Source organism: Carcharhinus amblyrhynchos, chromosome 15, assembly GCF_965287045.1.
Source record: "Carcharhinus amblyrhynchos chromosome 15, sCarAmb.v2.hapA, whole genome shotgun sequence".
In the NCBI taxonomy this organism is placed as follows: Eukaryota; Metazoa; Chordata; class Chondrichthyes; order Carcharhiniformes; family Carcharhinidae; genus Carcharhinus; species Carcharhinus amblyrhynchos.
Window position 1 is genome coordinate 17499895 of NC_137338.1, and position 24001 is coordinate 17523895.

The 24001-nt window shown below is 42.8% G+C and overlaps 1 protein-coding gene across 6 annotated transcripts in view; it reads right to left on the minus strand.

Moving 5' to 3' along the window:
* bbx (BBX high mobility group box domain containing) overlaps positions 1-24001 on the minus strand; it is a 183178-nt gene that overhangs the window by 37833 nt on the left and 121344 nt on the right. For all 6 annotated transcript variants that reach the window (XM_080203480.1, XM_080203481.1, XM_080203479.1 and 3 more), the window contains 2 exons: positions 15124-15294; positions 11828-12070 (listed from right to left, as the gene is read on the minus strand). In XM_080203480.1, coding sequence (XP_080059606.1) covers positions 11828-12070; positions 15124-15285 — 405 coding nt within the window. In that variant the 5' untranslated portion in view covers positions 15286-15294. The remainder of the gene's footprint in view (positions 1-11827; positions 12071-15123; positions 15295-24001) is intronic.

Below are 24001 nucleotides of genomic sequence, written 5' to 3' on the forward strand. Positions count from 1 at the left end.
GATTCGGGAAACATTTTCTGATAATTCACTGTGCCAAGTCAACATGTTCCGTTCAGAAGCGAGATGAATTAAAGTTGAAGAAACGAGATCCACCTCTGCTAAATTATCATGCCATCTACCAACCAATTCTTCTCCAACTGATCACAAACTCATTATGCCTAATGGCACCCCTGCAGTTTTATTGCATTATTGTTACCCCCGCCCCATATGCCGACAATATCCCTACTTAAAAAAAAATTCAAACTAACATTGGCCAGATTGCAGGACAGCAGAGGCCTGAATGTCAACATGATGATTCAGGAAACATATAATTGGTTTTGGATGCTATCAAGACAATATTTTAGCTTATCTCTGTGTCCACAAGAAAATTTTGGCACGGTTACCAAAACAAATGATAATAACTCCTTGTTTGGTGCTTTTATGACATTTGTTCTCATGCAGAATTGTTTGACTTTTTTTTTTACACAAAATGCTCTTGACCATCTGTATTGTTTATGATGACTGAAAATAATAATTGTGCATTCCTTCACCAAACTTGCTGATTCCTTTTCATATTAAACTCAATGGAACCGATTTTACCATCGCACTGCGCCCATTTTTGGGCGCAAAAACTTGGTAAAGTTGGGCAATGAGGCAAGTAGCACAATCTGTGCCCACCTCCACACCTGTTCCTCCTTCATCAAGGCCTGAAAATGGCTGTGACAGCCATTTAAATGTATTTGCATGTATTTAAATTGACTTAATAGGCTGCATGTCCAACCTTACTGGCACTTCCCCCCTTTACCACCGCGTTCACCCATCCAGAATTGGCACAAAACAGACATGCTCCATAGAGGTCTGATTCGGACGCTCCAGTTAGCGAGGAAATAGGTGCCTAGTGTCCGACAGCTCTCTGCTCGAGATCAGTGGCAGGGGCCCTTGGTGGGACAGATGGGTCCGCTGCCACTCTGCCTGACATCGATGGGAGGGAAGGGGGGGGGGGGGGGGAGGGAGGGGGGGGGGGGGGGGGCTGGGGCTGTCGTCGAAGAGGTGGCTGCGATCAGTTTGGGTGGCGGCTGGGTGAGGGGATACGGGGGTAAGTAATCTTGTGGGGGTGGGGCAATCATTTCACACTGGAAACTTTGCGCCTTGTGATGCCTGTCCCAGCAGAGATGCAGGGATGATTACAGACAGGAGGCAAGTTGTGGGCTGTAGTTTCAGTGCAGCCATTTCCCCTTTTCTGATCTTGAACTCCTTAAGGTCATTCTTCAGTTCATTGAACTACACCAGTTTGAATGGGACTGTCAACCTCCAAAACTACAGATGCTCACCCCATCGACAGTGCTAGCCCTCCCACTCGACAATGTTCACCCCCTCCCTCACCCTCATCAACATTCACCCTCTCCCATGTTCACCCCCTCAACCCACAAAAACACTCAACAAGCACCCTCTCCCCTACATTAATGATGCTGATTTTTATGAAAGAGATCAGAGATCAAAATTCCAGGAACCAGGGATTCTGGAAGGGGAACACCTTCCGGGCTGGGGTGCGGGGTGAGCTCCGTCCGGGATCTGGAAGAGTGCTGTCCAGGGCCAGAGGGAGATAAACAGCACCAAATTTGAAACAGAAAATGCTGGATAAACTCAGCAGGTCTGGCAGTATCTGTGGAAGACAAACATAGTTAACGTTTCATATCCGTATGGCTCAGTTCTAAAATCCATTCACTCTCAGTGGCATCGAGAAATTCCAGCCATGAGCTAGGACAGAAGATTAAGCTATTAACTCAGTTTCTCTTTTCACAGATGTTGCCTGGCCTGCTGAGTTTATCCAGTATTTTCTGTTTGTATTTCCAATTCCCAACATTTTGCTTTTATTAAAAGGGTGAGCACTATCAGGAGTGTAGGAGAGATAAGCTTGGGGCAGACATTTCTGGGAGCAAGGTGAGCATTGCCATGAAGGAGAGGGTTAACATTTTTGGGGATGGGGAGGAATAAGGTGGGGGGGGTGGTGGAAGAGAGAGAGAAAACATTTGCAGAACAGGGTTCTGGAGTGTTTTGACCCGCCAGCTAATTTACTGGGTTTTGCACCTGCTATGAAAACATCTAAGCAAATTTGAGTAAAAACTAGGGGAAGTAAAGGACAAACAGCCCAAGTCTCTGTACTTCAGGCCATCTGATCCCAGTGGCATTGCTGAAATCACAGAGCAATCGGAGCAGAATAAAACTGGATTTAAACTTCCTTCGCCAGTACTAGGGATGTGCACACGTCGGTACCTTCCTCAGGGCTTGAAGTGCATCAGTAAGTTGAATCAGAGACTGAAAGGTTTTAAAATCACACAAGCTGCTAATTGCTGAATTCTAAGGCAAACCAGATAGTTGCCTTACTACCAGGCTGATTGCAGATAACAGCCAAACTCCATTACTGTGTTTAATTATAAGGGAAGTCTTATTCACACATTGTGCGTACACAGACTTTTAATTGATTATTGTGCAGCTGCAACTTGTGTGTGTCCAATAAAACAAGGAACAATGGGTAAAGGAGTTTGGTACATCACTGGTCAAGCATATTCATATTATACTAATGCCTGGAAGATAGTAGATAGGTGGAGAAAAAAATAAGTGCTTGGTAATTATAATTAAGTAGATGTGCCCAAGCTGTAATTGGACAACCAGACTTATTGGTTATATATTATGTAGTCCTAATTATCACTTGTGAATAGGTTTAAATAATTTTTAAAACAAATATACACTTTGATTGGAGTATGGTAGTTGCTTGTAGTTGAGTTTGAAGGTATAATTGCCGCTGCATTCCTTTTTTCTGGGGGCAGGCAAGCCACATGATGGATAACTAGTATCCTTGCTATGGCTTGAGATAAACTGAGTGTCATCTGGTGAGTTGGAGGAGTGAGGTATACTGTAGTTGAATAACTGTTAAACTCCCTGCAATAGAGACTTCTCCCCATTTTACAAAATTTGGACCAATATTCAAGATCCAAATAAGCAGAATCATTATAGGTGGAGATTAGGAATAGAAGGGGTCTCAAAATGCTGGTGGGGGTAATCTATAAGCCCTCAATTAGTAGTTATACTAATGGAGAGAACAATAAGCAAGAATTATTGGAGCCTGTAACAAAGCCAACGTAAGAATGGGCAGGGATGGGGGATTAATCTTCCTATAGACTGTGTGTGGTAATCTATCTTGTTAAATTTCATTTGTATCCTTTTTGAGGCAGACCCTACCTCAAAACAGAGGCTGAACTGAAGAGAAAACAGAAAAGTTAGATCTGTAAATAAAATGGGAACTTCCCAGTCTTTACAAAAATTGGGAATAGACTGAGGTTGGGAAATCAAAACTGAAACCTTTTGAAAGATGTGAAAGCACAGAGATCAGTCCAAGGTATGCAGTAGCAGTGGTTGAGTCCACTGGAGCAGGCAAACTGAAAACTCAAGAGAAGGCTTGATCCAGAAGCTGAGAATAAACAAAGATAATAAAGTTGCTTTATTGTTTCTGTAAGTTGAAGATAACAGCAATGGCTCTACAAAAAAAGATTTGAACAGCTTCTGCAAATTGTGCCATTTGTGAAGACTATGCCTATGGAATCTGTCTTGATTGAAGAGCGTTTGCCCATTTAAGGAGCAATTTATAGGTTATTTTCAACCACAATTTGGCTATTCACTCATGTTTAACTTAGGTTAATTCTGGATATGAGTATGGTCTATATAGTACTTTGTGGTTGCATTGTTGGTTCTTGGATAGTAAAAAATCATAGGCAGGATTCACTGGCTGCTAACGCCAGTGGGATTCTCCCATCCTGCTACAGTGAATGGAAATTTGGCTGAGTGCCAAATTCCCATCCTTTCTGGCATTGCGGGGTGGGGCATAAACGACTGGAGACTTTCAGCCCTTGTTGTAGACCACGGAATCTTGCAGGTTAATTCTCTTATTATATAACTGTAGTTTCAAATTCATACATCATCGCCCCACCCCCACTCCCCGTCATCAAAAATAAGACTGATCAGAAAGGCAGGGAACAGGATTTCTGCATCTGGGTCTCCTTTGCCAATGTTAAAAGGCCTACGGAGTCAGTGAACTCCAAGAAGATCTGGACCTTAGAGGCTGTTTCCCCATGTCGGGAATCTGGGACACACGGGCACAGTCTGCCACCAATCATTTAGTACTGAGACAAAGAGAAATTCCTTCATTCAAAATGCTTTAGGTCCTTGGAATTCTTCACCCCACAGGGTTCTATAACCAATATGGAGAGTGGGCTGGAAAGTAGACTTTAGCCTGAATAGCAGGGCCAGTTAGACAGGCCATATGGTCTACTCCCATCTTATTTTCCTAAGTTTATAAAGTGGTATCTTTTTAAAACTCATCTTTTTTTCCAGTAGCTAGTCCTGCTAAAATATGCTTCTACTGCATCCTTTTCGTTAATGGAGCCATCACCTCAAATAAACAAACCAACAATGCCCCAACCTCAAGGTTGAAGTCATGAGGTTACACTGAGGCATGATTCGAAGCAACTTGTTAAAGCGGCATCTCGGCCTTTTGGCTAAAATACAAATGAGATCAAGCCTTGGAGAAGGTGCAATGCCTGCTCCAATCAGTTCGGATCATGTAAATCAAGTCCAAGACAGGAAGTGGGATGCCTGTCTTGTCAGCTTGGATCCGGAATGTCTCATTTGCTGGAACTTTGGATTGAATTGGGTATAAACAAAAAAAAAGTCAACCCCAGATCTTTAAAGAAGTAAATGTAAGTTTCATTCCTACTGTCCGATCTTTATATTATTAATTGTCTAGCTCTATCCATCTTAGAAAGAAATACATTTCAGTAGAATGTATTCCTTCTAGCCTTCTTTAAGTACCATGATTTTATAATATTTGTAAAAGTCATTCCCAGTAGTAGTCTTTAATAAATAATTTACCTAAATAACAGAACGTTTGTACCTTCGGAACATACCTTTGGGCTAACTGTGAGTAACATCATGGTAGATTCACACATACATTTTTTTAAATAAAGGTATTATGAAAAATGGAAAAATATTATTTAATAAAGTATATTTCAGAAAATCTGCAAGCACATCTGGTGTCCAAAAGAAAACTGATCTAAAATTGTCAACAGGAATGTAAATCATGGATAGTCCAAAACTTATGATCAAGAATTACTTTCCATTCATCTAATTCAACAGTTTTCTTTTTAAGAATATTTGTTGATTGTATAAGAAATTTATAGAACTGCAAAACATAATTTGTTTTTATTTACCAGGGTCAACTTCACTAGCTCAGTTTTTTGACAATTATTCGTATATGCTTTCTGCTTATGAAAAACATCAACAACATCAAGGGTGGCATGATGGCACAGTGGTTAGCACTACTGCCTCACAGCACCAGGGACCTGGGTTCGATTCTCGGTTTGGGTCACTGTCTGTGTGGAATCTGAACTTTCTCCTCGAGTGTGGGTTTCTTCCAGGTGCTTTGGTTTCCACCCACAGTCCAAAGACGTGTGGGTTAGGTGGATTGGCCATGCTAAATTGCCCCTTAGTGTCAGGGGGACTAACTAGGGTAAGTGCATGGGGCTATGGGGATAGGGCCTGGATGGGATTACAGTTGGTGCAGACCCAATGGACCAAATGGCCTCCTTCTGCACTGTAGGATTCTCATGGTCTATGAACTAAAGCCCGAAAAAAAATTAAAATGCAGAAAACCTGCAACAGGTAAATCTGCACCTGAGAGCAATGTTTTATGTGGAACTATCAGCCTTCATTCTTCAGTCTAAAGGTAGTCATCGAGTGCCTGGCTGTGCAATTCAACCAGACTGTGTAGGTGCTTTACAATGCCCTGTTGAGGGCATGGACAGGTACCTCATTAAATAATGCTTTGCAACTGAAGATAAGGAAATGTAGCAGCTGTTAGCCTCCCTGCAACTCAACCTTGTTGACAACAGCATTAGCCTCACCCCAATATAAACACCTTCTTATAACTGGGCTTCAGGCAACGTTTTCAAATAGCAAATTCAAGCTTCCCCATTAACTAAATGATGTACAATGTAGTTAAAGGACCTAAGAGGCTGTGCAGGTCAATTTGATTTTCTACACACCGCAGTCAAATATCAACTTTAAGGCTTACACTTCACCAACCTGGTTCTTCAATGTGCAGTCCTGCATGCGGCTTTTCACAATTCTCATTGCCATTTTCTATTTTGGTAACATTAGCAAATTTTCTGTTCATAAATTCATGTACGTAATAAATGAGAGACCTCCCTCCACCACCTCCCATGCAACCCCGCTCCACAATACAAACCATTGTGGAATATCATTCACCACATCGTTCAAGTCCAAAAAATTTCCTTTTATGCCTACACTTTGCAGTTTTGTTCTCTGGCCAAGTCTCTTATATTTTTGCATTTTTTTCTACTGATTATGCACCTTCCTTAAGAGCAGGAAATTGCCACTAAAACCCAACAATGTCATGTCTCTGGCGTGGCTCTGGGAAAGTGAGAGCTCAGCCGAACTACAAGTAGAATGAAATGGCAGCTACTTAGCTTTGCTGTCAAGAGTCCAATATCTCCACAGGTAGGCAACAAAACCACCCCACAGGTGGCGTATTTTGCCTCTGAAAGCACGAACACTGTTTGATTTATTAGTCAGTTCAGTGCCACAGACAGCCTAGCAAATATTATTCAATCCTCTTTTAATTGATACAAGTTTCATTATATAAAATTCATTAATTAGAAAATGAGATTTTTTTGGCGCACACTGTCGCATTAAGCTTGAAGGGTTTCCAACGCATAAGTGCTAAAATAGAGGTCAGGGGTTTATCATTCCCCGGCAGGTGGAAAGGCCAGTGAAACCACAGGGGTCAGGATTGGATCAGCTCCAAAATGTAATCCCGCCATCAGGGTATTTTCCAGCAGAGGGACCAGATATGTGGCAAGGCTGTCCACCACAAGGATTTACGTAAGTAAATCAGAGGTCATTTTACAGCACCACTGCAACACTGTAAATTAAGGACAGCACAGCAGTCCCCATGCCCTGCTGCTCGGGGTGGCATGGCAGCACAGTGATTAGCACTGCTGTCTCACAACGTCAGGGACTTGGGTTTGATTCCCAGCTTGGGTCACTGTCTGTGTGGTTTGCACGTTCTCCCCGTGTCTGCATGTATTTCCTGGGTGCTCCAGTTTCCTCCCACATTCTGGGTGCATTGACCCACACAGGCGCCTGAAGGTGGGAATCTCACAATAATTTGATTGCAGTGTTAATGTTAGTCTTACTTACGACTAATAAATAAACTTTAAACTAGAGGCTGCCAGCTAAATGGAAGGGACTGGTCTCCCAACAAAAACCTGGGACAGATAATTAATAGAAGAAAGAAGGGGCTGTGGCAGGGTAAATAGCAACCAAGGTCCCAATACAGTTAAGTACCTAGGCGAATTCCCACTGCAAGTGGGTGTGAATAACAGGAAACCTTGTTAACACTGGCAGGACCAGAACTAGAAGATCCCCCTGCCAGCCAAGCTGCCTCAGCTTGGAATATTACATTCAATTTTGGGAATCAAACTTTAGGAAGGATCTCAAAGCGTTGGAGAAGGTGCAGGGAAGATTTTTTTTTAGAACAGTAGCAGGGATGAAGGGCTTCAGTTATGTGGAGAGACTGGAGAAGTTGGAATTGTTATTTTTCTCCTTGGAGGAGAGGAGATTTGATAGAGTGGTTCAAAATGATGAACTGTTTTGATAAGGGTAAATAAGGAGGACCTGTTTTCTGCAGCAAAATAATCAGTAATTAGAGGACACAAATTTAACATTATTGGCAAAAAGAGGTTATTCAAGAAGACATTATTTTACATGGGGAATTGTTGTGATCCGAAATACAGTCTCAAAGGGTGGCAGAAGCAGATTCAGTGCAAAATTCAGAAGAAAATTGGAGAAATACTTGAAAGGAAAAAATTAACAGAACTGCATGGGGAAAGAGGAAGGGAGTGGGAAGAGCCTGCACAGAGACAAAGGGTTGAATGGCCTCCTCTTGTATTGTATCATTCTGCGATTCTATAAATGGGCAGGTGCACAATAAATAATACATATATCATTATTAATATCATACCAAGACCATAACCTGCTAGTACTATTGAATTTCTGGTTTATCAACTGAATCTGCACAAGCAAATGGGAGTGCAGCTGGCCCAACTGATAATGAAAACCAGGCCCTTTCAAAGTTGTTTACTACTCCCAGGTGATAGGTAATTAAACGTGACAGGTAATCCAGGGCAGCATGGTGGCACAATGGTTAGCACTGATGCCTCACAGTGCCAGAGACCTGATTTGGATTCCCCGTTTGAGTTACCATCTGTGTCGAGTTTGCACATTCTCCCCTTGCCTGCGTGGGTTTCCTCCAGGTGCTCCAGTTTCCTCCCACAGCCTGAAAGAAATGCTGGTTAGGTGCATTGACCTGAACAGGTGACAGATTATGGCGACTAGGGGAATTTCACAGTAACTTCATTACAGTGTTAATGTGAGACTTATCGACTAACAAATAAACTTTAAAACTTTAACCTCAGTTGTTTACAGTCAGTTTGGAAATGTACTAAACTCACTGTACATTTTGTAATTAGTATCATTGTTGATTCACTGTACGCCAGACAGTAGGTTCTCTGGGAGGGGTAAAGCAAATCAAGAAGAGGGGGTAAAGAGCTGCCTTCAACTGGGACAGTCCTAGTACTTGTTATCAATTAGGCAGCAACACTGACAGAAATTGGTGTTCAGCCTAAACAACTCCATTTGCTTAGGTAAAACTAACCATTCCGGGGTGAGCAGTGTTCGGAAACACGGAGGTAAGACAGGGTTAAAATATAACTTCGGCACAGATTGCAACAGAAGCAGAATGGTCCTCTCTGTACAACAAAACAATCAAGATAAACACCTGCATCTTTATCATTGCATGGATGATGAGGGAATATTTCTAAACATTAGTTCAAAGAGACCTTGGAAACTAATTCAAGAAGGGGAAAAAAAATTGAAATAAAAACATTCCCAGCCTAACCAGTCTCTCTTCATAGCCGAAACTTTCCAGCCCAGATAACATCCTGGTGAATCTTCTCTGCGCCTTTCTAGTGCAATCACATCCTTCCTATAGTGTGGTGACGAGAACTGCACACAATTCTCAAAATGTGGCCTAACCAGCATTTTACACAGCTTCATCATAACCTCACTGCTCTTATAGTCTATTCCTCACCTAATAAAAGCAAGTCTCCCTTATACTCTCTTAACCACTTTACCAATCTGTCCTGCTGCCTTCAGGGATCTTTGGGCATGCAGGCTGAGGGACATCCTGATTGAGGTGTACCAAATAATGAGGGACATAAATGGGTTAGATAGGAAGAAGCTTTCTCACTCAGTAGCAGCGTCAATAACCAGGGAACTTAGATTTAAGTTGTGGGGCAGGAGATTTAAGGGTGATTTGAGGAAAAATGTTTTCACCCAAAGGGTGGTGGGAATCTGGAACTCACTGCCTGAAAGCGTGGTAGAGGCAGGAACCCTCGCAACATTTAAGCAGTTGGACGAGCACTTCAAACGCCACAGCACGCAAGGCTGCGGACCAAGTGCTGGAAAACAGGATTAGAAAAGAAGGGTGTTTTGATGGCTGGCGAGACAAGGACCGAAGGACCTCTTACTGTGCTGTAAAACTCTGACACTATGACAAAAATACCTGCAGGATTGGGTCTTCTTCATGCATGTCAACTATATACCTTTACCCACTGGTGTGCATAGTATAATGTATATAACAATAAAAAACTTTAATATATATTATTGAACATGATTATAGATTATTGAATATGATTATAGATTTATTTCCCAGAAGTTAAAAAAAAGCTTTTGCAAGTTTACTCTTTTAATTCTGATTCTCTTCCTCTCAGCTGGTCTGGAAGAAACTCAGACCTTCGAGTTAAACACTGCAGATGGGTGGCACGATAGCACAGTGGTTAGCACTGCTGCTTCACAGCTCCAGGGTCCTGGGTTCAATTCCTGGCTCGGGTCACTGTCTGTGTGGAGTTTGCACATTCTCCTCATGTCTGCATGGGTTTCCTCCAGGTGCTCTGGTTTCCTCCCACAGTCCAAAGATGCGCGGGTTAGGTTGATTGGCCACGCTAAGAAATTGCCCCTTCGTGTCCAGGGATGCGTAGGTTAGAGGGATTAGTGGGTAAAATATGGAGGGATATGGGGGTAGGGCCTGGTTGGGATTGTGTTTGGTGCAGACTCAATGGGCCGAAGGGCCTCTTTCTACACCGTAGGGTTCTATGATTCTAAGATGAGTCCCAGTATATTTCATAAAGGATCAAACTAACTGTGAGTAGGTGCCCTTGCTGACTGCTCGGTCGCACAAGTTAAATTCAAATCATCTTCTAGGATTCAAGTCAGCCGGCTCTCATACTGTCAGGCGTGGCCGGGGTTAAAAAAGAAAACTTGAGGCATGGCAAAATAAACTCTGCAATTTTAGTTGTCCACTCACCCAGTTTCCACACGACAGCGAGGGTTAAAATTCCCCACAACAAAACAACCTGCACATCAGAAGTGGATGAGTGAAGAAATTACTTCTGAGAAATGCCGATAAAGAGCCAGGGCATCAGGTCACTCCTGCTTATCATGTATATGTACCATACTTGCAGTGGCAGACTACTGAATTCTTAGCAGCTCACCTCTGCCATTGCACAGAACTGTAGTTCACAGTATAGAACCATAGATTCCCATACAATGCAGGAGAGGGCCATTTGCCCCATTGAGCCTGCACTGACAGCAATCCCACCCAGACCCAATCTTCGTAACCCCATGTATTTACCCAGCTAATCCCTCTGATACTGAGGGGTGGTTTAGCATGACCAATCAACCTAACCCACACATCTTTGGAGTGCACGAGGAAACTGAAGCACCCACAGGAAAGGCAGACAAAGAGGGAATGTACAAACTCCACACAGTCACCCAAGGCCGCAATTGAACCCAGGTCCCTGACGCTGTGAGGCAGCAGTGTTAACCACTGTGCCATAACTAGTTACTCCTATCAAACCACATAGTTAAGCATGGGAAGTATAAAGCATTCACTCTTTGATTCATTTTACACTGGTGCAGTTTTTGCAGTGCCGAAAGAACAGCACTGACTGTCTATTACACTTATCCACAGACATACTGTGACATTTTGGAGTGGAAGCTGCAGCAGTTGTTTTATATCTCCACCTCATGACAAAGGGTCATCCAGGCTCAAAACATCAGCTCTATTTTCATTCCACAGGTGCTGTCAGACTGCTGAAAATGCCCAGCATTTTCTGTTGCTGTTTCAGGTTCCAGCACCTGCAGTAATTTGCTTTTAGCAAAGTTTTTCAAAATGGCTCTGTTAAGAGCTTCCATTTGCCCTGGAAGAGACTTGTGCTGATGGAAACCATTAGATAGAGTCATCGAGTCATACAGTGCAGAAAAGGCCCTTCAGCCCATCAAGTCTGTATCAATAATATCTGATGTGGAGATTTCCAATAATATCTACCATTAAAGGCACGCTAATCCCATACTCCTGCACTTGTCCCATATCCTTGAATATTATGATAGCAGATCTAAGTTCTGCAGGGCTATAGTCCACTTAATGTCTGATGTTCATTTTATTTCTTCTGTAACTAAATTGAACAGAAATACTGGGGGATTAACAAAGAAATCCTTCAGTCATCAATTATTGTTGGCATTAATGTTAAGAATTCCTATACCTTCAATTATTACCTTGATTATAGTCACCTGCCTCATGCAAGGAACTGAGTTCATTTCACAGACAATCATAGAATATGGTTTACATTGTAATGCAGCTGGACTGGCTCACCTCCTTTGCCAGGTCAGTGTATTTCTGCTTCTCCTTTGGATCCAAGACAGACCACCAGTCAGCCAGAATCTTGGTTGCACCACGGTTGTCCAGGCGAGGATGTTGCTGACGAACCAGAGAACGATGGCGTTTGCAAAATAGAAGAAATGCATTCATCGGCCTGCGAGCTCGCTGTTCAGAGGAGTCATCATCTTCCGTCTCATCAGCCTCATGTTCAAGACCTTCTGTACTCATCAAAGTGTCCTGTAGCAAAAATATTAAAATATCGGAGAATATATTTCACAAGAACAAGAATGATCTTCACTGTGAAACAGACATCTTCAGTTTCACACTGAAACTTGGTTTGGAGGCTGCAAGGTTCATTGTTACATATAGAAACACGGGGGATCTTTTAAAGAGCAATTTTCATGCTGCTTTAAGAATAGCTAATGTTTAAAAGCTTTTATTATTTATATGTATTAATTGATTTCCTTATTTGCCGTATTTGTTCTCCTCTGTGAAGACATGTACTTTCCAATAACATGCTGAATATTCATACGTTGAACAGTTATTACATTTCCACGTGTTTCTGCATATTAAAGGGCATGAAGACAATAGTTGATACTTGCACCTGATTACTACATTTTAAATCATTTAGGCTTTAAGCATGTAAGATTTTCTTCTAATTCTGATGAGTCTGTTCCACTGATTCAGCTTTTTTGATTTGATTTATTATTGCCACATATATTGGGATACAGTGAAAAGTATTGCTTCTTGTGTACTATACAAACAAAGCATACTATTCATAGGATATGTAGGGGAGAAGGAAAAGAGGAGATGCAGAATATAGCGTTACAGCCACAGCTAGGGTGTGAAGGAAGTTTCATATCTTAATACAAGTGAGTTGGAGTGGAATCACTACCCCCTCTAAGTTGAAAGGCAAAGGCCCAGATTGTGAGGATGAGAACGCCAGCGTGTTTGGATCAAGCAAGCCCATGTCTGTAAGCCTGTATCATGTGTCTGTTTGGATCCATTTGCAGACTGACAAGTAATCTCTCTACGTTGGCATGAAACAGGGTTGTGCATTCTATTACCAAATCCAGTGTTACTTTGATGGAATACAGCGCTTGTAGATTACATTATTAAACTCAGATTTTGAAAGTCAGCCAGAAATGGACCTCGATGGTCCCTGGGCTTCACCTGTGAGAGTGGTTCATGAGATGGAGCAGTTGTGGGAGTATGCACACCTCCACAACTCCCCCCCGCCCCCCCAGCCCCCCAAATTTAAATGGTTTAGAAAAAGCCGATTGCATAATTTTGGCCTGAAGCCTGACAGGAATACAAAATCTGCTCAGACTGGGCTACAGCTTCACATAAATGGATGTGATTGTGGCTGAAAAGTAAAAGAATTGTCCATAAAATTGAGAGAGATATGCATGGATAACATTCCTTTGGAGGCTTCGATTCCTGGTGCAATTTGGACTGAAGAACAGTCCATTTAAAGAACTTGATGACAGCTGCATGGTTAAAGTTGCCAAATCCCTGCTCCCTAGTGCCTGGCACTTGCTGGAATTATTCCTCACACAGGTTCCTTTGGAAGCTCACTAAGTGTGGCAGACACCCAAGTTGTAAACCGCTGCATTCACCAGGAGGAATCATTTGAAGCATTCTGCACAACTACTGCTGTCCTCTGTAAGAAAATGTTGTCCTCTAGTGTGTATGCAAAAGCACAAACAAATGCTGTAGTGCCAGACTAAGATGTTCCTCTAAAATAAGAGCTAGACAGTCAGCATTTCTCCTTTAATATACCAAGGGTACTGTGAATGACTCAGTTGACCTGTGTGAGAATAAGGGAAGTCAACCCCTTTGATGAGGCTCTGGAAATCCCCGAACAACATGGAGTGGGTACAAATCTGACATATGAGTATACACTGGGAAGAGCAAGACCAGGGCCAGCGAGTTCAGTTTCTCATATGTTTGATTTTACAAAGCATGCTAAGGCCAAGGAGAGGACAGTGGATGATTAAACCACAGCTGAGAAGTTTTAATTACAGGACAAACTAGATAAACTAGGATTCTCTTCACAAGAGCAGAGAAAAATTAAAGAGATCTGATAGAGATATTCAAATTATTGGGATTTCTTCGATAAGGTAAATAAGGACAAGCTACTACCACTTTTAATAACTAGAAGAAGCAAATCTATGTCAAAAGAACCAAGTGAGAGGCAGCACGGTGGTGTAGTGGTTAGCACTGCTGCCTCAATGCCAGGGACCCAGGTTTGATTCCCGGCTGTGGTCACTGTCTGTGTGGAGCTTGCACATTCTCCCTGTGTCTGTGTGGGTCTCCTCCGGGTGCTCTGGTTTTCTCCCACAGTCCAAAGATGTGCAGGGGTTAGATGAACTGACCATGCTACATTCTCCCTCAGTGTACCCGAACAGGCGCCTGAGTGTGGTGACTAGGGGATTTTCACAGTAACTTCATTGCAGTGTGAATGTAAGCCTACTTATGACTAATAAATAAATAAATATAGGATGTCTCTCTGCAGAGCTCTGTAAGGGCATGGAATGCCCTACTAGAAACAATGGTGAGAACGGCAATCCCCTTGTCTGCAAAAATCAACGATTCAACATCAAAGAAAACAGAAAACCATCAGGACACGGAGTCAAAAGGTGAACACTGACTAGGTGAAAGATCAGAGAGGCTGATGAAAATGCATAGAAGAAATCTGAAGCTGTGGGAGATGGGATGACTTCAGGTTTGGCAATGTTGAGCCAGAGAAAATTATAAATCACCATGGACCTGGTGTCAGAGGGAGACAGAGGGAGAGCCTGATACATCTGAGACAGCTTTGAAAAGAACGATGGTCATGGTGAGGTATAGCTGGATGGTTCAACACGCAGATGATAGTTGATCCCTATTTGAGTATGAAGTCATAGAACAATTGCAAGCAGGGGATAAGCAAGGGGAGCCCATTGACGAAACTCAGGGGAAAATGCAGACACCACGATGTGATGGTTTGAGTGGGAGAGAAAGGACTGGACACAGAAAATGTATCATCTGGTATCGGCAGGGAAGAATTGAATAGCTGAATATGTCAAAAGTGGTGAACAGATCACGCAGGACCAGGAGGGTTAAACAAATAATATCTCTCTGTTTAACTGAGTGAAAACTGGTTTAAATTTTAATGTCATATTGTGTGACTGTAACCATTGTCAAAATCCTTAAACAACTGTCAATCAATACAGGAACAGGAGTAGGCCAATCAGTTCCCAAGTTTAAAAATAGCACTAGTCTACAATACAAATTCCCATTTCTACCTTATCAATATCTTCATCTTCCTCATCCTCCTCCTCCTCCTCAGAGAAGTCCAGCATCTTTTTGGCAAGCAGAGGATGCCACTGAAGACACTTCCGCTTTGGTCTTTTCCCTGTTCCATCGCCATCTGCTGAATGGTCTTTATTTCTGCTGCTGGCTTTCATGGTGCTGCGCTGCACAACACAAATAGAAACAGCACATGATTAGCAACTCGAGATGTCATGGCCCAACAACAGAACTGAGGTAGCAGACACATCTAACCCCAGGTATGGATACTAATCTTCAAATTGCAGAAATATGAGCAATTGTGATATAGCTCATTGTGACAAAGATTCATAATATTCTTGAGGGAACTGTGAAAGCAACAGCTCCCTCTAGTGCGCTGCTGCCAGCCAGTAATAAGCATTAGGGAGCGGCATTCACAGCACTTGCTCGCTTGGTGCAGAGATTCTTAAAGGGGAAGTGTCCTCCCACATGACAAGTCCCTATAGACTGTCTAGCTGCTCAATAGAAGTATCTATTGGTATCAGCTTGATTAGTTCATTCATGTGACTATTCTTATCATTAATTCCAGAGTTTGTGAATTTTTGAACTGTTGTTTTCGTAGAATTAACAATATTGGCTCTGTAACCAATAACAACTTGCATTCATAGGACATCCCCAACACAGAAAAGGTCCCAGTGGATTTTACCACAGATGGGGGTGAGGCGGAATGTAGGAAACAAAGATAAAGGCATGAAGGAGCGTGAAGGAAGGTTTTAAATGGCGGAGCAACAGAGGTGTCCAAAGAGGGATCTCCAGAGTTGAATTAAATCACCTGAAGATTCTGCCAACAGTGGAGGAAAGGGTGGGGATTAATTCAGAGGAGGCCAGAAGAGGACAGTTAAAACATTCCCCAGAAGATGTCAGGTTGGAGTAGGTGAGGGAAGGATGAGGATTTTAAATTCAATGAATTGGGGGACAGAAAGTCGGTACAAGAATCTGATGACATGTGAACTGGATTTAGAGTGTGAATGAATTGAGAGCAGGAGGATGTTGAGCAAATGAGATCAAAAGGGAAGTGAATGGGAGGCCAGCAGGGAAGACAAAGAGACACAGAGTTTAGGGGTCAGATTTTCAAACACCCATAGGAGGCACAGTCGGATGCGCGCACGTTTGGAAAACAGCATTACTGGATGGTGTATCAGTCTTCCGATGCCTCCACCATATGCAACCTTCAAAGCGAGATGGGGGAGGTGACGGGGGTGGGGAGGAAAGAGAGAAAGAGATGGCAGCCCACTTGCCTCAACTATCCATTTAGTTCGTTAAAGAATATTTTAATGAGCTGGAGAAGAGCAGAAGATTTTCAGAGGGGTGAGTGTGAAAAGCAAACAATCTGTGCACATGTGTTGGAAGCAAAGTGGGGGAACCATAATGTGATGCTGCTGCTGAATTAAAAAGTTGCAAAACAAAACTGAGCTATTTGACCCAGTGGCACACATGTGCTATCACCTGAGCGGATCAGGTACTTTGTGATTGACTGATTGGCCACTTGGCTGCACTGCAAGGCTGCTGGGTCTTTGCTCTCCTGCCTGCTCCAATACGCACGACAATGATAAGCTCAGTCATCGCTACTGCCTGCCTTTGAGCATTGTGCTCCAGTGCAGTTCCTGTCTCCAGGCAGCTTCACTGAATTGGACACTAAGCTTGCTTCTGGCCCATTAGAGGCATTGCAAATGAAAAGAGCATTGTGTCAGTGACGCAGACCTTGTGCAGGGCTGGGACTGAGAAATAATCGGATATCAGGTTCCCAACCTCGGATTGAAAAATCAGTTGTAGACATGCACAAGGTAACCGTGGAACTTGAGTATTAATTGTCCCCATCTTCAGTGCAAATGTTTCTCATCCCATCATAATGGGTACAATTGCCTCCTCATCCTGACACTCAAACAATCAGGAAACATCTATTATCCCGTTCGTCTACCAGATCAGGCAGAAGCCACCCTATTACTGCCTTTTCCTGTGAAACTATTCACCCTACATTGCAGTCCAGAGATAATCTCACCCCTCTTGTCCACATAATCTCAGGAAGTGGCGGATTCGGTTTTACACCATCATACTGATCAAAAGCGTTGGGAGGAAGTGACGGGGGGGCGCGAGGGGTGGAATCTTATGTCAGTTCCTCACTCTGACACTGATGCTGCAAACTTCCCCCCTCTTGGGAATCGCAGTCTAATTGCTGACCACCATGCTGCGGAGTAACAGCAGGGTTGGAGTACTAAGGGAATGCCCAAATTCCCCACATTCACACAGCAGTATCACGAATCCATACACTAATGGGAAAGGAGTGAAGAGTATATGTTGGGGCAGCAACGGGATGATCGCTTGCATGACCTTGATCAGAGGGCGAAGGCCAGTTGGGGGCCAACTCCTGCCCTTGTGAAACACATCACTGAAATCTAAAGGGTACTTTGCCTTTACTTTAGACTCCTCTGCTTTCTGCAGCTACAACAGATAATCCATTCCTGCGCCAGCAATTTTTTTTAATTAGGTCCAATCCAGGAGAGTGGGGCAGGTTCATGGCAGGATTGAGACAGCAAATGGAAGAGTGCCCTAACCAAATTCAAATGGCAAAGCTACCCTTCTGAAGACACTTTCGCCATCATCTACCAAATATTAACTAATACCACAGTACTTTGAACATGGAATACAAACTAAAGTACATCCGTACCACATTTAAGTGAAGCAGTAAATAGGAATGGATAGGCAAGTTCCACCAAGGAAAAAACTAAAATAGATTTTTGCTTGATCGATCATTATCCAATTAAGAGACACCAGAGGAAAAATGTGCATTATAAATTATACTGGATGTTAGATTAGAACAAAGAACAAAGGAAATTACAGCATAGAAACAGGTCTTTCGGCCCTCCAAGCCCACACCGACCATGCTGCCTGACTGAACTAAAACAACCTACCCTTCTGGGGACCAGATCTCTCTATTCCACCTTATTCATGTATTTGTCCAGATGCCCCTTAAAAGTCACTATCGTATCTGTTTCCACTACCTACCCCAGCAGCAAGTTCCAGGCACCCACCCCTTCTGTGTAAAAAAACTTGCCTCGTACATCTCCTTTAAACCTGGCCCTTCGCACCTTTAACTTATGCCCCCTAGTAACTGTTTGAAAGAATAAATTTAAAACATGGGGTGTGGGCATCACTAGCAATGACTGCATTTGGTGCCCCTCCCTAATTGCTCTTTGAAGGCAGTTGAGAATGTTTCTGAGAGTCTGGAGTCACAAGTAGGTCAGATGAGGTAAGGACAGCAGATTTCCTTTCTTAAAAGCACATGTAGTTCATTAGTGTCCTTTATGACAATTGATGATGGTTGACTGAGATGAATTACGGAGACCTGCTTTTAACTCTGGATTTAGTAGTTGAAGTTGAAGTGCCATGGTATGATTTGAGCCCACGTCCCCAGACCATTTGTCAGGCTTCTGGATTACTTGTCCAGTGACATTACCATTACACCATTGTCTCCTGGCATTGTATTGGTAGTAGAGCTGGTAATGAAGTATCCAGCACTATTATTACATCAACCATTGATTTCACAATGGTGGAAACTGCTCCGATATGTCTCATTCACAAAATTAACAGGACAACACCAAACCAAACCAATTATCATCATCTCAACAAGCTACTCAATCATCAGCAAGATTATGGAAAGTACAATTAACAGGGCTATCAAGTGACACTTACTTTCTAATAGCCTGCCTACTTATGAATTTTTTGGTCTCTGGAAGAAACATCAACAGATTTCCCAACATATGTCGAGAGAGCAGAATTATAGAAGTGAGTTGAGATGAGGATGACGGTCCTCCACATAAGTCACAACTTGGGTGTTGGACCAAAGAGCCCTAGTGAAAATGCAGTCATTGAGAATCAGGGAGAAAACTTCTCATCAGCTGAAGCCATGACTGGTACAAAAGGAAGATGTTTGTGGTTATTGGAAGCTTATTACCTCAGCACAAGAGCTGTAGGAGTGCTGCACAGCAGCACTCTGCGCCCAACTATCATCAGCCACTTCCAACTACACTTCACACTATCAGTGTTTTCATCCATTCAAAATTCCTCAGACGCCCAATAACAAACTTCACCTGGTAAGTGGCATGTAACATCTACACCATACATGTTCCAGGCAATGACCCTCACTAATAAAAGCGAGCATAACAAAGTCCCCACAATATTTAATTAAATTACTACTGTTGTTATTACCCCACAATTGAAGTCCTTGGTTGCGGGGTTCACCATTGACCAGAGGCTGATCTGGACCAGCCACATAATCAGTGGCTATTGGAACAGGTCAGGAGCTGGGAATTCTGCAGCAAGGTGTTTCACCATCAGACTGGTAAAGCATCTCCAACATGTGGAATTGAATATTCTCCACTTTCCTGAATGATTGCAGCTGCAAAAACATTCAAAAAGTTCTGCATTATCAAGGAGAAAGCTGACTGTTAGGTCAGTACTTTAGCCATTAACCTAAACATTCACTCCCTCCTGCACACTGTTACTGCAATCTATACTATCTCCAGGTTTCACAGCAGCAATTGCCAAAGCTTCCCAGCAACATCTTATGCGACTGCAACTGTTATTACCCGCAAGGACATGGAAAGAAGGCACATGGAAACGCCATCACCTACATGTTTTGCTTCGCTGCCATTAATAGCAATTCTCCCTGGCATGTTGGTATTGATATGTCAAAATCATACAGGTCCTGAGCAGACGAATCTTCAATGTACCACATTGTGATAAAGAAGTATGGCTGTGGTTCTGAAAAATGATAACTGCTGGTCAAAGAGAAATTCACAAGTTGTTCAGGATTGTACCTTTAGGAAGGAATAGTGTGATACAGTACTTGTTGCAGCAACGTACACCTTTACCTTGTCTTTCCTCTCCTAGCAGTGGGTGGGCAACTATTGTGCTTCATTGCCTTTTGCTGTTAGCCATTTTCCAAACCTCCGACTGGTAGTCTTTCAATCACAATGAAAAGTGACACTTTGCTGTTAAGCTGCTGCAGCCCTTTAAGGTTTGCAGCGGCAACAATGAGAGTGACCAGTGCAACAAATTTCCTCGCTGATTGAGTATAACATTTGTGGGCAGAAGCAAATAGCCTGCATCTGGAAACCTGTGCGAGTTCACGAATTTCTATTTCAGGGTGGGTGCACAATGTGCAAGCCCACCGTAATTTGGCACGCCGGGGAAGAGGGGTATCAGTGCCACTGAATAAGGTTTCTCTCATCCTTTTGTTGAATTATTTTGAACATCAATTACTGTAGGACATAGATTTTTTTAATGTTAACTATACTGATAATTTTCTGATCAAGAGTACCCAGAGTCAGATAAATGTCATGACCTAGAGATGTTGCGGTATAACCTTCCTTTCAGTCGCAGTGGCACCTCTGCCAAGTTTGCACATGGAAACCATTTCTTTTTCCGAGACAGAGGCCTTGAAAGACTTTTTCCACACTCAGAAGTCAACCTAACAATACACACTTTATCAAATCATGCAGAATTTGAAATGTTTCTTGTGGAAGTTTTAATTGTCTGTGGAAGGGTACTCATATAAGGAAAGTGAAGGGAGGACAAAAGGAATAGGCAGCTGCAGCCCATGAGTGCATGGATTCTTTCTGGAAGCAGATTACAGTTTCAGAGTACCCTGAAAATAAAACAAATCAACTGTAAAAGTATTACAACCAGAATTAATTGCCTTCTGTTTGCTAGTTGATGGGAGATAAAGTTAAAAGTGTAGAATCGGGGAGGGTGCTGATCAAGTAATACAGGCCTCGGAGCTGCAGCATTTTCACAACCTCTGGCGGTAATCATCTTTTCATCCATTTTTTACCCCGATGCACAATTCATAATTATCTGATCCTGATGTGCATAAGCTCTGCTGTGTCTCTGGAAAGTCCTGACTGAATTTGGGCAAAGGGGAGACAGATTAAGGAAAGAAAATCCTTGAGGCTGTTGGAGACGGCCGGGGTGGGGCTCAGTTCACAGAGGCAGTTTCGTTGGCAAGTGGGCCCACGCTACGGTAATGCTGTTGGTGTGGAGATGATGGCCACCATTATCAGTGAAGTTGTAGATCTTGGTCTTGGCTCCCTCGCACAGGTTTCTGGTGCACATATTAATGAGCTGTGAGATATCCTAAAGAGAAATGGATGAAGTGGAGAAGAGAGTCCTGTCTGTTGAGAGGGTACTTTCCTCAGTGAAGGCTGGCGTTAAAGTTCTTAGAAATCCTGCTGCAAGGCAGGCCCAACATCCTGGTGGATTCAGCAAGATGGGGTCAGAGGAGTATCTGTCCATTGGGTCTCCTGAGGGGAGCTGAGGATGAATTCCCAGCTGAATTTGAGATCTGGCTGCCATGCTTCCACAATCTGGATTGAAGAACAGGATATCTCAAGTTCAATAGAGCATGTTGTACCTGGTCTTCGAAGCCTGATGCTGGTTGAAAATTCTGATCAGTGGTCTCACACTGCATTGTCCTCAGTGTTTGTTGAGAAGGGTTAGAGATGACTGGACATGTCACGTCTTCGCCACCCACTGAGTCCTAGGCTTTTCTTTACTCTGGCTTCGGAATGATAACATGGTGGAGGTGCAGAGGCTTCGGTAAAACTCTGGATGGATCCTTGATGTTGCTCAATGTTTCTATCATGGCTTTTGGGTTTTCAAGCTCTGTGGATGGTGTATTATCCTGAAGATCATCAATAATCATGAGCTTTATTCCGTTGTGATTGTACATCTGATTTTGGGATATTGGGTGGGATTCTCCGGCTGCGGATGCACCAAAAGGGGCGAGTCCTGCCCGAGGTCCATGGACCTTCATATGGTCTGCCCCCTTCCTGCTACGATTTCCATGGCAGACAGGGCAGGAGAATTCCTGTCTTTTATCTTGTCTTTTATCTTGACAAGAGTGTATGATATATGAGTACCGAGGCGTTAGTCGCCCATTATCCTGTGAAAATTGGGATTGTCCATTTTTCCTTTTTGCTGACGTTTGTCCATTGATGTGCTCCAACGGTGGAACGAGGGAGACTGCAGTCTCATATGCATTGCAATTTGCAGTCAATCTTGGTTTTGGTGATTGGAACTGGGGCGATAGTGGGTCTGTCTGCCCTCCTTCTGACCCTGTGTCAACTGCTAAATCTTGGGGTTCAACGTATAGCGTGTAGCTCTGTCGCTGTTATCCTGTGGAGGAGGGCAGGTACCATAAAGCCATACCCTCACGGTCTTTAATGTGTGTTTAATGTGAAATAATGATTAGTCTACTTTACTAGATTTTTTGAGATGTGTTACATTTTGGGATCAATGTGAAATTGAAAACTTTCAATAAAAACATTCTTTAAAAAAAGTGTAAAATTGAAAGCAAATTGCTTCAAGAGTTTTGAGTTACTTAATTTTCATTTAAAAAATGCCTTTTCCTGTAATTAAACTTCTAGAAAGATGTCATGAAAGACTGGTTAACAGGACCAAAAGCTATGTTAGGTAGATGCATAATTCAAACTAACAGCTTAAGGACCTTGGCAATCATTCAATGATTTTATTTAGCGTGTACCTGAGTCACACATCAGAGAAATCCCCGATTCGATCCAGTTTGTGCTGAACAGATTGTTCTCAACTTAGGACTAATGAGAACTTCAAGTTTTCAGGTGTCCAGATCACCAACAACCTGTCCTGGTCCCTCCATGCCGACACTATAGTTAAGAAAATCCAACATCTCTACTTCCTAAGGAAATTGACACGTGTGCTATGACTCTCACCAACTTTTACAGATGCATCATCGAAAAAATTCTTTCTGGTTGTATCACAGCTTGGTATGGCTCCTGCTCTGTCCAAGACCGCGATAAACTATAGAGTTGTGAACAAAGCCCAGTCCATCACGCAACCCAGTCTCCCAACCAACGACACTGTCTATACTTCCTGCTGCCTCAGAAAAGCAGCCAGCATAGTTAAAGGCCCCAAACATCCTAGGCATAGCCTTTTCTACTTTCTTCCATCGGGAAAAAGATACAAAAGTCTGAGGTCACTTGCCAACCGACTCAAGAACAGCTTCTTCCCTGCTGCCAGCAGCAGTGGACCAATCTCGCATTAAGTTGATCTTTTGCTACACCCTAGTTGTGACCATAACACTACATTCTGCACCCTTACCTTTCCTTCTCTATGTATGGTATGCTTTGTCTGTATAGCGCGCAAGAAACAATACTTATATACTAATGCATGTGACAATAATGAATCAAATCAAAACAGTATGGTTGGTCTCAGCGTCCATGTTTCATAAAAGGAAAAATCTCAGCCATGAGTCGTACTCCTGAATGCCATCAGGAAGTGTGTATCTGTGGACGTCAAGTGAGGTGAAGACAGGGTCAACTGGAATGCTGGGCAAGTAACGTTCAAACATTCGCCATCATGTATTCTCACGTAAGAATAAATTTCACTTTGCATGAGCACAGATATTTGATTTGATTAATTATTGTCACATGCATTAGCACAGTGAAAAGTATTGTTTCTTGCGCATTACACAGACAAAACATATCGTTCATAGAGTACAAAGGAGACAAGGAAAGGAGAGGGCACAGAATATAGTGTTATTGTCATAACTAGGGTGTAGCTATACTATGCCTCCCATAATTTTACCTCATGTCTTAAATGGGTAGCTATAAAAGGCTAATCTGAGCAGTAACATGTGCTTCTATGCCCCAATTCTTCAACTGCAAATTTGTAACTGCACCTGTCTATGGCATGGTGTCATTCAGTTTTGAGGTGTTTCATCTGATTTTCATAAATTCTTGGTGATTGGCACGCAGGGAGACAGATCTGCACAGCAATCAATGGGGGTGCAAACTCACG